The sequence below is a fragment of the Drosophila subobscura genome, chromosome O, assembly GCF_008121235.1.
Source record: "Drosophila subobscura isolate 14011-0131.10 chromosome O, UCBerk_Dsub_1.0, whole genome shotgun sequence".
Taxonomy (NCBI): domain Eukaryota; kingdom Metazoa; phylum Arthropoda; class Insecta; order Diptera; family Drosophilidae; genus Drosophila; species Drosophila subobscura.
The window spans coordinates 8,554,136-8,567,503 of record NC_048533.1 but is presented as its reverse complement, the minus strand read 5'-3'; the positions used below and the strand labels follow the sequence as shown (position 1 = coordinate 8,567,503).

Sequence of the window (13,368 nt, the reverse complement as noted above, 5' to 3'; positions counted from 1 at the left end):
GAAAAGCAATTTTGTTTTATTTCAAAAGATCGTAATCCTAATGTTTCTGTTTGTTGGTTTTTATCTTAAGTAATTTTCAAAGATTTATGTGGCGTCTGACTGAAGGACAGTAATTCGTTCGAGTAGGTGGAAAAGATATTACTCATGCCATAAAATTGCTAATTTTCCATGACTAATTTGTATTTTGTTTAGCTCTCACTCTACGCTATATATAAGGTTATTTTATTCATTTGTTTCCACTTTAAAGAAGATGAAAATTGTTAGATTTTTTGTTGTATTTCTGGTTTTTTCCTTGGGACTTGCCAAGAGACAGAGTGAGTTTGTTCTGTTTTGTTTCTGTTGACAAAGTCATGATTTAAGTCTCTTTAATTTCAGATCGTTTTGGTAAGCGAATTATAACGTTTATTAAGCCTCCTAATGATTTTGGTTTTCTCGGTTTAAGCTCATTTATTAAGTGATTCGAAAGGTCGACTGTATAGGACTTATATACCTGGGGCTTACAAAGTTACAGTACCAATGAGAGCATAGACGATCCTATGAAATCGACAGAATCCAACATATACTGTTTCCTACCATAACGATTATTTTACCCATCTTCCGGGACCTCTACCACTTGCTAACCTCATCAAAATAATAGTTCGCTTCGCCTTCATTCTCCTTCGCCTCTTTTTTTGTGACGCCAACAAGTGTGGCACTTGATCTTTTTCTTGCCACTTGCCAGGACACTCGGATTGTGATTGAGTGTGTGCAACAGAGCCCGGAGCCCGAAGGCAGCAGCCCGGAGTCCGAGACCCCCAGAGAACTCATCGCACATGCTGACCAACGTCCGGCTGCCTTTTGTTTGGCCATTTTCGGGGGAGTGTGAGTGATGAAAATTTCGATGATGTCCATTCAACAATGCCAGTTTATTGAGGAGTCGCAAAAGGAATTTAATTTTGTGCGAAACTTTTCCTAGGAGCGAACCAGGACATCGTTGTCGTCAGTGAAGCATCAGCTGTCCCTCAAGCTACTGCTCCTGACTCTCATGCCTTCCTTATCCATCTAACATTGGATAGATAAAACCCAATTTGTTGCAAATAAAATAAAAAACAATGCAGACGAGCAAATGGACAGACAGTCCAGACTTGGACTTTACTTGCAGCATCATCGCCAGCATCAGCAGCGGGGGGAACTCCAGAAGGAGTTGCAATCGAACAAATTCCTTGCAAATTGCCACTCGAAATAGGAATCGACGACATCTCCACAGGGCAGCACTTCACAGAGAAATCGAGAATCGATGTCGAAATTAGAAACTGGAAAACGCATTTGGCATAATTTCAATGTTTTCCCTTTGCTGTATTTACAATTCGTTTATGCAAAGTCTGCTCCTCCGCTCTTTTCCGAGGGGCAAAAAGACAATCATCCCACACTGAGATATATGTATGTATGTAAATATACATGTACATACATACATACATATGTGTACACATACATACATATATAAGAATATTTTCCATTTCGTACAGGTAATCGATTTCCATGCTTGTGGCGAAATGTACAAAAGAACTGAAACGAACAAAAAGTAAACCAACTTTGTTGTGTGTTTTCATTTCTTTCTTTTTTCGTTTTCATTTTTTATTTTTTCTGGATTTGGGTTTCTGCAGAACCTTATTCTTATGTGGTGGTGGCATCCGTTGCGTATACTTGATATTTATGTTGAAAACTTAAAGCAGTTGAGAGCTCGTCGAGCTTAAAATATTCCATCGGTGTCTGCCTCGACAGAGAAGTTGATCCAACTTGTTGATTTACTTTGTTTCCCCAACCATTTTCCTCCACAAAAGTTTAACCACATCTGGGTCCCTGTCCCTGAACCTGTATTTGTACCTGTGCCTGTCTTTCAGCCTCCACTGTAATGTGTTTTTTTGTATTTCTATTTAAAGTGAAACCTGTTTGGAATAATCCCTGTCTTCTGTAGTGTTTTGCCTTTGATCTTCAAAGTTATTTGCATAACAAAAACCCACACCAAATCAAGGCTTCATTGAACACATCTTTCGTGGTTAAAACTTAAATTTCAACATATTCCAACATAACTCAAGTATTCCCTGAAGGCTAGTGCACTAGAGCCCCCATCGCAGGATAAAACCAAATCCACGCAGAATTATTCAAAAGTGCAAAAGTGCACATGTGCCCTGGAACAGGAATGACAACGCTTGGGATGGAGTGGGTGATAGGCGATAGGAAAGAATCCAATTACGTGGGCTATTGGAAAATTTTTGACAAGTATTCAATGAATTTCATTCGAGATTTGTTACTCTGAACGAGGACCAGGGCCAGAAGCCAGACACGGCCCCAGACAGGCATTCGGCGGCAGGAAACGAATTAGAAATGTGTAAAACAGAAGTTGCTCCATGGCCGCAGTTGGTCAGGGGATGGAGCAGGAGCAGGAGCTGGAGCCATGAAAATATTCACTTTTTTTGGCTGAACAGGAAGAGGAGAAAACTGAGTGCTGAGAACTGAGAACTGCATTGAGGCATTGAGGCTCCCTATGCCACACAGGAAGGGGAAAAATGATTTCCGCTCTGGCACCCGACTGGGCGATAATTCTGCGGGATCTCTCAGCCGAAAGCTGAGAACTTTTTTATGCAATCATTGTGCGGGATTGTGAGTTAACTCTGTGCCTCATCGTGCACGGCGGCAGCTGCAACCAATTCATTTCATCGAATTATATGCACAGTCCTGGTGCCTGGTGCCTGGTCCCTGGTCCCTGTTCCCTGGTTCCTGTTCCATATTGCCTGGTTTCATGTTCTCCCTCATTGCATCTGCATAATTTCCAACATTATTCTCGTTTCATGCCACCAGAAAAAAGTTTCAGCTCAAATACCGCAAAAAAAAAAAATAAGAGAACTTTGTCAAAATGTTTGCAAAAACTTCTGCCGGAAACCGAAAACCTGACAGAGGACGAGCTGAAGAAGTTGAAAAAATTATCACTATTGTTGCAGATTTGTTAGGTGACGGTGACGGTGACGGAATTTGTTGCCGTTGTTCCAGTCGGTGGCGGCTTTGATAACAAGTCCCATTTCAGTGGCACCCACCACTCCTTGCCACTTCTGGCCCGCTCTCTGTTCTCGTCTAGCCGAGTATGAATGAAATGGGAAAACTCTAATTTGAATATATTAAATGGTATAAAATTAGCGAACAAATTTTGACAAATTTGCGTTAGGGGAAAAAAAGCAAGGTTGAACACAGTCAAGAGTTGAATCTTTGAGATGAAAATATTCTAGGTAATATTTTCTAAGTAAGGAAAGAATTCAGTTGATTGGTGAAGAGTCACAAATACTTTCTGTCTCTGTTGCCTCTTACTTTCGTTCCTCTTTAAGGGTTATCTTTTATTATACATACCTCAAATGTATTCCCTTAACCCTCCTGCCAGTTGCAGGTCCCTCGATTAACCGACTCGTGGCAAAACTTTTCCCTGACAAATGATATTTAAATGAGCTGCATTTGAAAAGTTGTCGGGAAACGTAAACGGGGCCCGAAGCAAATGTCACAGAATTGACAGAAAAATCCTTTTCGGGGAAAAAGAAAGAAAAACTGACACAAGTCGCCAAATTAAATATGCCAAAAGGCAGGGCAAAATCTGAAATCGGAGCCAGAAACAGAAAACTTTTCGCCAGCAAACATTCTTCGTCGCTTCGGCGCTGAACTAATGTCCAGAGAAGGCAATTTTGTTGCGTTGCTTAAACGACTCAAGAGCCCCCGGGCCCAAAAGGCAACTTTAAGTCGGATTTGGTTTCCTAATGCGGCTCAGACGGCTCCCCATAGCAGTCCTCATCATCCTCATCCTCATCCCCAACCCCTCATCCATGCCTATCGACATTCCCATCCTCTTTAGCGTTTGGCAAATTGAAATGAAATTGAATTTTAGTTAGAGGTTGTTCGCAGAAAGTTGATGTGGGTGTGGCAGTTTTATTTACAACTATTTCTCATGTGTGTGGAAAAGAGTTTAATTTGCAATTTGTCGCCCTCATTCAACGCTTAACTTTTCACTCGGGCGGTGTTTGCGGTTGCATATGCAAATGCCTTGGTCGGCTCAACGGCTCCCCCACTACTGTATTACCCTTCTACCCTACCTCTCCACAGTAGACTTTTACACTAGAGTTCTCTGTATCCTCTGTAGCCCCTGGCACTGGCACTAGCACTGGCCCGCAGCCCTGCATATGCGATAAAATGTACAAAGTTTTGCGTTAAGGCCCCACCACTTGAGCAGAGCATTGGAGTTGTTGCCGCTGGCAAGTGCCCTGCCCCGTTCTGCCCTGCTCTGTTCTGTTCTGTTCTGTGTTGTGCTGGCCTTCTCTGGCAGTTTGTTAAACGCCTTTCAACGGCGTGGTTAGCCAAGCGCAGACCTTGAAATGCCAAGTCCCCCGTACGTACGTACATATCGTACTCACCCTGCCCTGCCAGTCCTGGCCAGAAGTCGAAGCAGAAGCCGAAGCCACTCGAGCAGCTAACCAGCCAAAGCAAACTTTTCTGCGGCAAAACGCTTTAAAAAACCATTCCGCAAAAGTCATTCTGTAAGTTGGTCCTGCATCCTTACTGCATACACATGCACACATCCATATCCCACACTCACTCACTGACTCATTTATGTTGATTTAGCAAACAAAATGTTTTAATTGAATAACACTTTGGTGTTTCATTGCAGCATGCTGCAAAAGTTGCACTTGTGCCCCACTCCCCCTTTTCTACTTATATTTATGTATGCTCGATGTGGCAGAAAGTTTCCTGTGCGCCGCTACATGGCGTGAAGGCTTATAAAATATAAATTAGTAATTTATTGATACGAGTTCATCAACCAATTCGAGCCACCGGAACAATCTGCAACACAATTTCATTTGCGGAAAATGTGCTAAATATTCTCACTTTCGCCTCGCCTCGTGTGAGTCCAACCATGCAAATTGAATAGGTCTAAATTCAATTTGCCATGCCACAAAGTACACAACACAATCTGGACAAAGTAAAAAAACCGGACTGTCTATGGAATAGGGCCAAAATGAAACAAAAACAGTTCATTTTTGGTAATTTAGTTGAGCGATTTGCATTTCCGCTGGGGATTAATTTTTCCACTTTTGTTCTCACTGAATGAACCAAAATTGAATTGCCCAAAACTGAGCCTGGGGAAAAAAACCGAAATACAATAAGGAAGTGTAAAATGTAAATCTATATATTTAATTAAATTCTGTTGAACATGGAAATATTTTTGCTTCAATTGCCGCACGCGGCATTTGCATTGATTGATGCTGTTTTTGGTGATTTATTGAACCTGAGGTTTGTCTCCTCTCCCCTTCAATTATTGTGATTGTCAGTCAGTGATGGTGGGGGTGTGGGGGTCCAGCAACACACACAATGCATATTTATTTAGCTCGGGTTTCATTTTGTATTTCCACTAGAGGAGAGAGCAGAACCGCAGTGATTGATGTGGCCATGTTATCATCAAATAACTCCGATTGTGAGTCGGGGGACATTCTGTCACATGTGTGATGCCTCTTCCAGCTCTCACTCTCTCTCTCATGTGTACATATGTGCGTCTGGTCAAAAACTCAATTTAAATGGTAGATAGATAGATATTGATGCTCGGGATATCGGCAAGATGTCAGTGTGGCATGCAGCATGTGTCGAGTGTCATCGGATCGTGTTCAATATCTCTTCGAAAGCAAATGAATATGTGTAAGCGATTAGTTATCAATTGGACAGTGGGAAAAGCTTGTCGTCACTGAACTCATCCTCATCACTCGAGTCGAATGCATTCTCCGGGACATCGTACAACCGCACCATGGGCTTGTTGGGATCCTTCATCAGCAGGTACTTGCCGTCGGGCTGCTTCATCACAATGTCAATGAGGCAGCGCAAGATGCCCCAGCCATTGTCCATGTTCAGGTTGATTTGAGTGGAGAACTCCTGGGGCTTGAACTGCTGTGTGCGCAGAATGACATGGCGCAGATGATCGCGTGTGCTCACGCGGGACACGTAGCCAAGTTTCAGCTGATCCGAGCCGGAGAGCACAGACTCCACGGTCCAGCGGGCCAGCTTGCAGGCGTTGTTCCGCAGCTCGGAGGCCAAGACAGCTCCGTGCTGGTTGTCCAACTTCTGGCGCCACTCCACGCTGTTGGAGGCCTTGGAGTCCCATTCATTTAGGGCGCGAATAGAGAGGAACTGCAGCTCTCCATTGGGACCCTGAAGAACTCCGTTGTGCTTGCAGCGGGCAATCAGTATAATGTTATTGCCCAGATCCCACTGCTTGTACCGATAGCCGATCGAGACCAGATCCACTACGGACTCCTCGAAGGGATAAGGCTCCTCGAACTGGTACTTCTTCTGATCTCCCCCGAGGAGCACTTGCTGGCAGAAGTTGTGGTTGATGAGGGTGGCCTCCATGGCCAGGCTGTGCGGTGAATTGATGGAGCCCTCCTCCTCCAATGGAGGCTCGAGTGCCGTCTCGTTCACCGTCAGCAAATCGAACTGCGCGTTTTCCCGCTTGTCCAGGAAGATCTTGTTGCCCACCTTGTCGAAGACCACGTCCCAGGAGTAGTTGGAGCGAGTGCTGCACATGATGGTGGCCAGTATCTCGTCAGTGGCATAGATGTTGCCAATGGACTTGGACAGGCGACGGATCACGGGATCATCCGTGGTGCTCAGCGTGTGGATTATACGATGCGTCTTGAGCAGAGGCCGCTCGTTCTTCAGATTAATTCGATCGTAAGTCTTGTCGTAGAACTCCAGCGATCCGCAGGTAACCACGTCCTGGCCCTCCTTCACATTCGGCAGCGATAGCTTCAAGAGTCGAGGAAAGTCGATCTCCTCAATGGACACCCAATCGGAGCGGACCACCACGGAGCTCTCCCGCATGCGAGTTGGAGCATTCCGGCCGAACCGACGACCCATTTGACGCCGATTTTCGCGTCCTTTTCCGTACTTGGTGCGCTCATTACCTGCAACCACGGGCGGATTTCCTGCCGTTCCTCCAGTCACGACACTGCCACGCCCTGTGCGTCCACGCGTCCGGGGATTGTTGCGCGTATTGGCACGGAAGCGACCCCGTTGGGCCGACCTGTAGCCCTTGAAGCCCGAGCTGTCCACCAAATGGAACGTGGTCTCATCATCATCGTGGAAGTAGGCATACTGATTGCTATTGCCGAATGACGAGGCATACTTGTTGCCAAACTTCCGCTCCATCGGCGTCGCTGTCCAGTCGCAAATCTTGCCCACGCGATCGCTCTTGCAGAAGGGCTGGTAGGGCACATCCACAATGAGCTCTTCGCACGGACCCCAGCCGTGCTCGTTGTACTCCAGAATGGGCTTGATAAATGGCGCGTACTCCGACATAATTAAATCAAGAATTTTACAGTATTCCAAATTATATATTTTCTTTAAGTTATGCTCTACAGATTTTTGGAGGTTTGCCTACGAAATCACAAATGAACAGAAAATGAAAAGGTCCGTCAAGGCCCACTAGATACTCGCTTGTAGATGTCTAGAAGAACTTTCGTTTATATAAGTTCTCAGAGGACAAAATACTTTGGAGATAAGCAATACTAAAGTCTTTCCTTTAAAGTAGTAGATACAAATTTAAAAACATAGAGGCTGTGGAATGAAAGTCATACAAGATTTACAAAATGTTAAAGGCAAGGAGACATACCCTGGATCGCTTATACCGCTTCTCTGTGGCTCTGCAGATAACGTCCATTGGCAGCCAGTAGCCATGAAGCGATGTGTAATTGCCTGATCGTCTATCGCTATTCCATTAACATTATTCTGCTCACCTTGGCCACGGTTTTCCTGCTACTGCGGATACTATCTTGACTGAGGATCGTCTGGATGGGCATGGATCTCTTTACGCTCGAGTTAATTTACCTCTTCTACATCAAATATAGCTCACAAAACGCACGACTGACTCTTTGTTGAGCTGTGGGGCAGCTTTGGGAGGGGATTACCGCTTGACAACCACCTAAGCTAACATCGACATGGAGCCCCCATTCATACGAGTACGATTATTATTCCAACTTTTGTGCCATTGTCCAGAGCTAAGTACCAGGAAAGGCACAGCCGAACAATGCACTGCCTCGTGACAGGCATGTACATATGTAGTATGCATTGCCCGGTCAACTGCCAGGATATCCCATTCTAAAGCACGTCTCGGTTTCCTTATTCTTGTTAACTCAAGCTGCCGCTCTTCCTGCCCCCCCGACTCCCTGACGCCCTGTCTCTCTAGCTGGCTGTGATATTCTTACAACAATCTCGTTAAGAGTAAAGGCCAAATTATAGTAAAACTAACAGAAGGCAAAAGGTAATCACATAAAAAGCTTGTTAGATAACAACGTGAGTCCCCGGCGAAAAAGGAAGCGGACATCCTCCTCCACCTTTCTGCCATTCTGTACCCGAAAAGAACTACATGGAGCGTGTAAATGTGTTTGGGTGTGTGGAAAATGATGTACAGGGTGGTAAATGCGTACTGACTGAGGGGGGTTGGGTGGCTGGGCAGAACTTGCGGTGGCATCTTTCAGAGGAGCAGGCGGCTAAGCTTTGTCAGGGCGACAGGGTGTCATGTGTGATGTGTGTGTCACTGGCAGCTGCTGCTGCTGCTGCCGCTCCTCCAGCAACAGATTTGCCCTCTATCCTCCTACTCATCCTGTTAACAGACTTAAGCCGATGGGGTGTGTAAGAGAGACAGAGTGTGTGCCTGTGCGTGTGCGTGTGTGGTTGTGTGGATTATAATTGCCATGCGGCTGTCAGTGACTGGCTGCCACTGCTGGTTGCCACTGCACCTAACTGCACACAGCTGCAGATGTGCGGCTCGTGTTGCAATATCATTTTTAATGCAAACCGCATGCCACATTATGCAGCTGCATTGCCACGTCACCGCTGTGGTTGCCTCAGCGCCCTACATCCCCTCACCACTCATCCGCCTGCAACTGAAACTGAAGCCGAGGATGGGGATGGGGCCCCGGCGCCTCCTTCTGATGGTGTCGGCCAAAAGCAGCAGCAGAAACGGCAGCAGCAGCGGTTTCGTAAAGGAATATAGCCAAGAATAATGCCCTGGCACATAAGTAAGTACTTACCAAGAGTACAGCAGCAGCAACAACAACAACAGTGAGCACAATCACAATGCCAACAACAACAACAGGAATAACAGCAGCAGCAGCAAAGTGAAAAACCGCTTGCATACTTTGCGGCGCTCGCGAGCAATAAACGATGCTAACTCACCACACCCCTTAAACACAACCAGCAGGGGAAATACACGCTCTATATGATACCCTCACAGCATGGTACCCTTCACAGGAATCTTTTCGAATGCCGTACTACTCCACAGCAACATTTAGAAACAAAATGCATTGAAAAATAGTTACAAAGGTGTCGGTTATTCTTCAAATAGAGTATCTTACAGTCGCATTAATATAATTTTACTATATTCCTTTTTATTTCTGTACGGCATAAACGCTAGGCGGCAGCTTCTGCTGCTGCTGCTGCATCGGCTTCTGCTGCAGCTTTTGTGTTGCATAAAAATTAAAATTTATGCCAGGCAACTTGTGCAAAGCACTGCAAATGCCATTGTTTTTTGCATTCCCCCACCAACCAGCCAGCCCTCCCCCATCCTGATGATGTTTTTTGGCGGCGGAAGGACATTCACGTTCTGGGTGGCTGAATATCCCAACTTTTTCCCCCACTTCTCACTTTGATGCTACTGCTGCTGCCTTGTCAAGCCCACTTACATTCAATTCATTCATCTCCAGCTGGAAAATGAAAATAAAAGCCCCTCTCAGCCTCTTGGCCCCCTGGCCTAGAGCCGCTGCAGCAGGCGCCACTCCCCACTCGTAATTGCAGAGCAATTATACATTCTTCCCCGGACAAGATGGATACGTAATTAATGGCACATTAAATTGGGCCACAACAATATTAATTGTCGTGATTGATTTACGCAGGTAATTAACATTTGAAGCAAGTGGGGAATATAATTTACGAATACTCGCAGTAGCTCCGCTCACCAGGATGACAGGGGGGACGATCCCCGATTCCCTTTCGTTTCCACTCAACACATTTTAAGAATTCATCAAAATTTTTACATTTTTCAATATGAAAATCACACAAGTTTGGGAACACCAATCTGCGTAAACTGGGATATGCTGAACCGATCCAGACAACTTCTACCGCTGACCCAAAAATCTGTTCCACTGTGGAGGAGCGCTACATATATCAGCATCAAAGGATATCAGACCAATTTGTTCTTTAGATCTGCCTTTGGTAAGAGAACTTTATCTTCAGAGAACTCCAAAAAGATGGAGCTGCCCGAGGGCATTCTGATTGGATTCGGCAATCCATTGCTGGACATCACCACCGTAATAGAGGACAACATGCTCCTGGAGAATTACGGACTGGAGGAGAATGCGGCCATTATTGCCGAGGAGAAGCATGAGAGTCTGTTCGAGGAGCTGGACAACATGGATAATGCACAGTACTCGGCCGGAGGAGCCTGTCAGAACTCTATGCGTGTCTTCCAGTGGATCGTACAGACTCCCTATAGATGCGCCTTTTTTGGGGCAGTAGGCAAAGATAAGTTTGCCGAACGAATAGCGAAGAGAGCGAAAGCGGATGGCGTAGAGACCCACTACCAAGTGAAGGAGGAGATGCCAACAGGTATGGTTTGCCCAGAAGATAACCTCTTCCTCTGATCTCTTACGAGGCTGTTCCTTCTAGGCACATGTGCGGTGATCGTCAGTGGTCAGAACCGTTCGCTGGTGGCCAATCTGGGTGCGGCGGCTCTCTTCACCGAGGACTGGATGGACGAGGAGGAGAACTGCTGTGTGGTGGACCGCGCCTCTTACTTCTACATTACCGGCTTCTTTCTGGCCGTCAGCCCGGATACTGTGTTCCGTATGGCCAAGCTGTGCAGCGAGACGAGTCGCACCCTAATCCTCAACCTGAGCGCCGTGTTTGTGCTGCAGATGCAGAAGGAGCAGCTGGATGGCATAATGCCCTACGTGGACATCATCATTAGCAACAAGGAGGAGGTCCTAGCCTTTTCGGACACTCACCTCTGGAACACCAAAGATATTTTCGCTATAGGGAAGCAAATGCAGAGCCTTCCCAAAGAGAACGGCAGGCCACGCATTGTCATGATCACGGATGCCTTCTGTCCAGTTCTTTGCTTCCAGGAGAACGACAAGATTCTGGAGTACCCCGTGCCGAAGGTGGACAAACACAAGATCGTGGACACCAATGGCTGCGGCGATGCCTTTGTGGGTGGCTTTCTCTCCCAGCTGGTCCAGAAGATGCCCCTCGACTACTGCATCCGCACAGGGATTTTCGCCTCCAGGCAGATAATCGGCGTGCTTGGGGTCACAGTCGAAAAGCTACCTAAATTCAACGAGAAATGCATATAGAATGGGTCCTTGCGTATCACAGAGTGTCACCTTTACCCCAAATATTAGTTTAGAATTGAAATAAATTACCCAGTCAAACGAGCAAATTCAATGGTAATCATATTACTCTCAAGCCTGCTTCTTGGGTGTATTTTCCACAAGCAATATTCTAGGGAAATCGCCATTAGTACCCAGCTTTAGACTGAATTAAGGGCCAACCTTTATTCTCATATCAGGAATATTAATTTTAATACTATTCCTTTAAAGCATTTTTAAGCAAAAGACCTTTAGAGAGAATCTCCCCCTTCCCTTTATTTTGGTGTAAAATAAATTTCAATAATCCCAAAAAATTATTAGCTACATGGGAGGTTGACTCTTCTAGTTCATAGGCAATGACTATCATTATTTACAAACCATTCTCACTTCAAAACTGACTCTAAATAAATCCTTTGATAAATATATCTAGAAATGGTATTTAGTTTTCATCTTGCACACAAAATATTCAGAAAACCAAATAAATTCTCCACTCTATTATCAGATTAACTTTTGCTCCATCTCTATTGGCGATCAATATAATAATTTAAGGACCCAGGACCAGCCACTGGGACCCCAGACTGCTTGTCTGTCTTTTATATATCCTTTTGCTCCAGCACCTTGTCGGGTGTGCATATGGCTGCCTGCGGCTCTGAGTTCTGGCTATTACGCCGAGAGCTCTGCTACTGGTGAAAAATAAATACATTTAAATGTATAAAACTCTCTCTTTCTCTGCCGATGGCTTTGGCGACGGCAATGGCTGTGGGAGAAAGGCAAACAGAAGTGATGTAAAAATATGCGTTGCATACTTTGCAGCGCCAATGTAAATTTCCTCCTTGCCATCCGGGGCTTTGTCTCCAGGTCCTGCCTGCCTGCCCTCCGTCTGCTGCCTGCCGTCTGCTGCCTCCGGCTGTTGACTTTGGCCTGACAAAATATTGCTACCATTTCAGAAACGTTGAAGATGTAGACAACAGTGTGGCAGAATCTGGGAGCTGGACGACACAGGACCTGAAAGCCGAAGCTGGGGCAACTGGACATGAGCACGTGCCAGGAGAGCTGCCCTATAAGGCAGGACAACGGAGACGACGACGACTGTCTTCCACTGATTAAAACGATGCGTTGTCGTGACAGCGATTTTTTCTCCTTAAATCCTTAAATGTCGCTTCGTTTATCGTTGGCTTTGTTTTTTAACTTCACCAGCACTGCCATTGTAAACTTCCATTCATCCATCGGGTCCCTCTGCTAGTCCCTATGGTGTGTCTTTCTCAGAGCTCAAGCGATAATTTATGCATATATCCATGGTGATTTATGACATTATCCCTCCCTGCGCCAATTCCAATGCCACCAACTCCTTTGTGTGCTCAATGGCTCAGCATTTCTTATGCATAGTTCTGGAACGAGCAGCACTGGACTGGACAGGATAGCCGGATAGCCGGATAGAACTGGGGACACCGCACAATTAGCTGTGGGAAAAATGAGCAGCAAACAGCAAGGATATGCAGCAGCCAAATCCAAAGCCAAAGGCAAACCCAAAGTCAAATATCTTTAACTCTGAACTTCCTTTAAGTCTCTCGAAACTTTTCCATGTAAAAACGGAAAAGGACAAGAAGAAATCTGTGCACTGGCAAAGTGCCGGCTAGAAACTTTTCAGATTTGTCATATGCACATCTCCAAGCTAATATTCCCCCGAGCTGGGGGCCACATGAGTTATGACTTGCGACGTATGACGGCTCTCCAGTTAGGTGAGATTTGGAGAGACAGGGCATCCGGGCTGACAGCTTAATTATGGCAGTCGAGAGCTTCCTTCAGGCGGCTTTTTAATTAACTGCGAACTGGTAAAAGCCCTTAAATTATATTAAAATTGTTTTGAGGGAAATATCAACTTTATTTATTGGTGAGATATGCTCGCATCGGATTCTTGTGCAGTTTTCGGTCTGAACTTTGA

General features: G+C 45.6%; 2 protein-coding genes and 1 long non-coding RNA gene across 3 annotated transcripts; 2 read left to right on the top strand and 1 right to left on the bottom strand.

Moving 5' to 3' along the window:
* Positions 1–251: 251 nt before the first annotated feature.
* On the top strand, positions 252–1,106 carry LOC117896883. The gene is made up of 3 exons (XR_004649055.1): positions 252–314; positions 376–384; positions 443–1,106. It is a non-coding gene; the product is annotated as an uncharacterized LOC117896883 (long non-coding RNA).
* A 4,094-nt stretch (positions 1,107–5,200) lies between these two features.
* LOC117898170 (eukaryotic translation initiation factor 3 subunit D-2) lies at positions 5,201–7,404 on the bottom strand. Its single transcript, XM_034807379.1, has one exon. The coding sequence runs from the start codon at positions 7,357–7,359 to the stop codon at positions 5,719–5,721; it is 1,641 nt and encodes a 546-aa protein (XP_034663270.1). The 5' UTR covers positions 7,360–7,404; the 3' UTR covers positions 5,201–5,718.
* Positions 7,405–10,064: 2,660 nt separating this feature from the next.
* LOC117898300 (adenosine kinase 2) lies at positions 10,065–11,458 on the top strand. Its single transcript, XM_034807570.1, has 3 exons — positions 10,065–10,210; positions 10,259–10,665; positions 10,726–11,458. Exons 1-3 carry the CDS (start codon positions 10,152–10,154, stop codon positions 11,409–11,411), a joined length of 1,152 nt encoding a protein of 383 aa, XP_034663461.1. The 5' UTR covers positions 10,065–10,151; the 3' UTR covers positions 11,412–11,458.
* Positions 11,459–13,368: the final 1,910 nt, after the last annotated feature.

Bases quoted from the DNA above. Each gene is read 5' to 3' on its own strand.
- LOC117898170 (XM_034807379.1), bottom strand. From the start codon at position 7,359: ATGTCGGAGTACGCGCCATTTATCAAGCCCATTCTGGAGTACAACGAG.
- LOC117898300 (XM_034807570.1), top strand. From the start codon at position 10,152: ATGCTGAACCGATCCAGACAACTTCTACCGCTGACCCAAAAATCTGTT. The intron at 10,211-10,258 runs GAGCGCTACATA...CAATTTGTTCTT, and splicing joins AAATCTGTTCCACTGTGGAG to TAGATCTGCCTTTGGTAAGA. The intron at 10,666-10,725 runs GTATGGTTTGCC...TGTTCCTTCTAG, and splicing joins GAAGGAGGAGATGCCAACAG to GCACATGTGCGGTGATCGTC.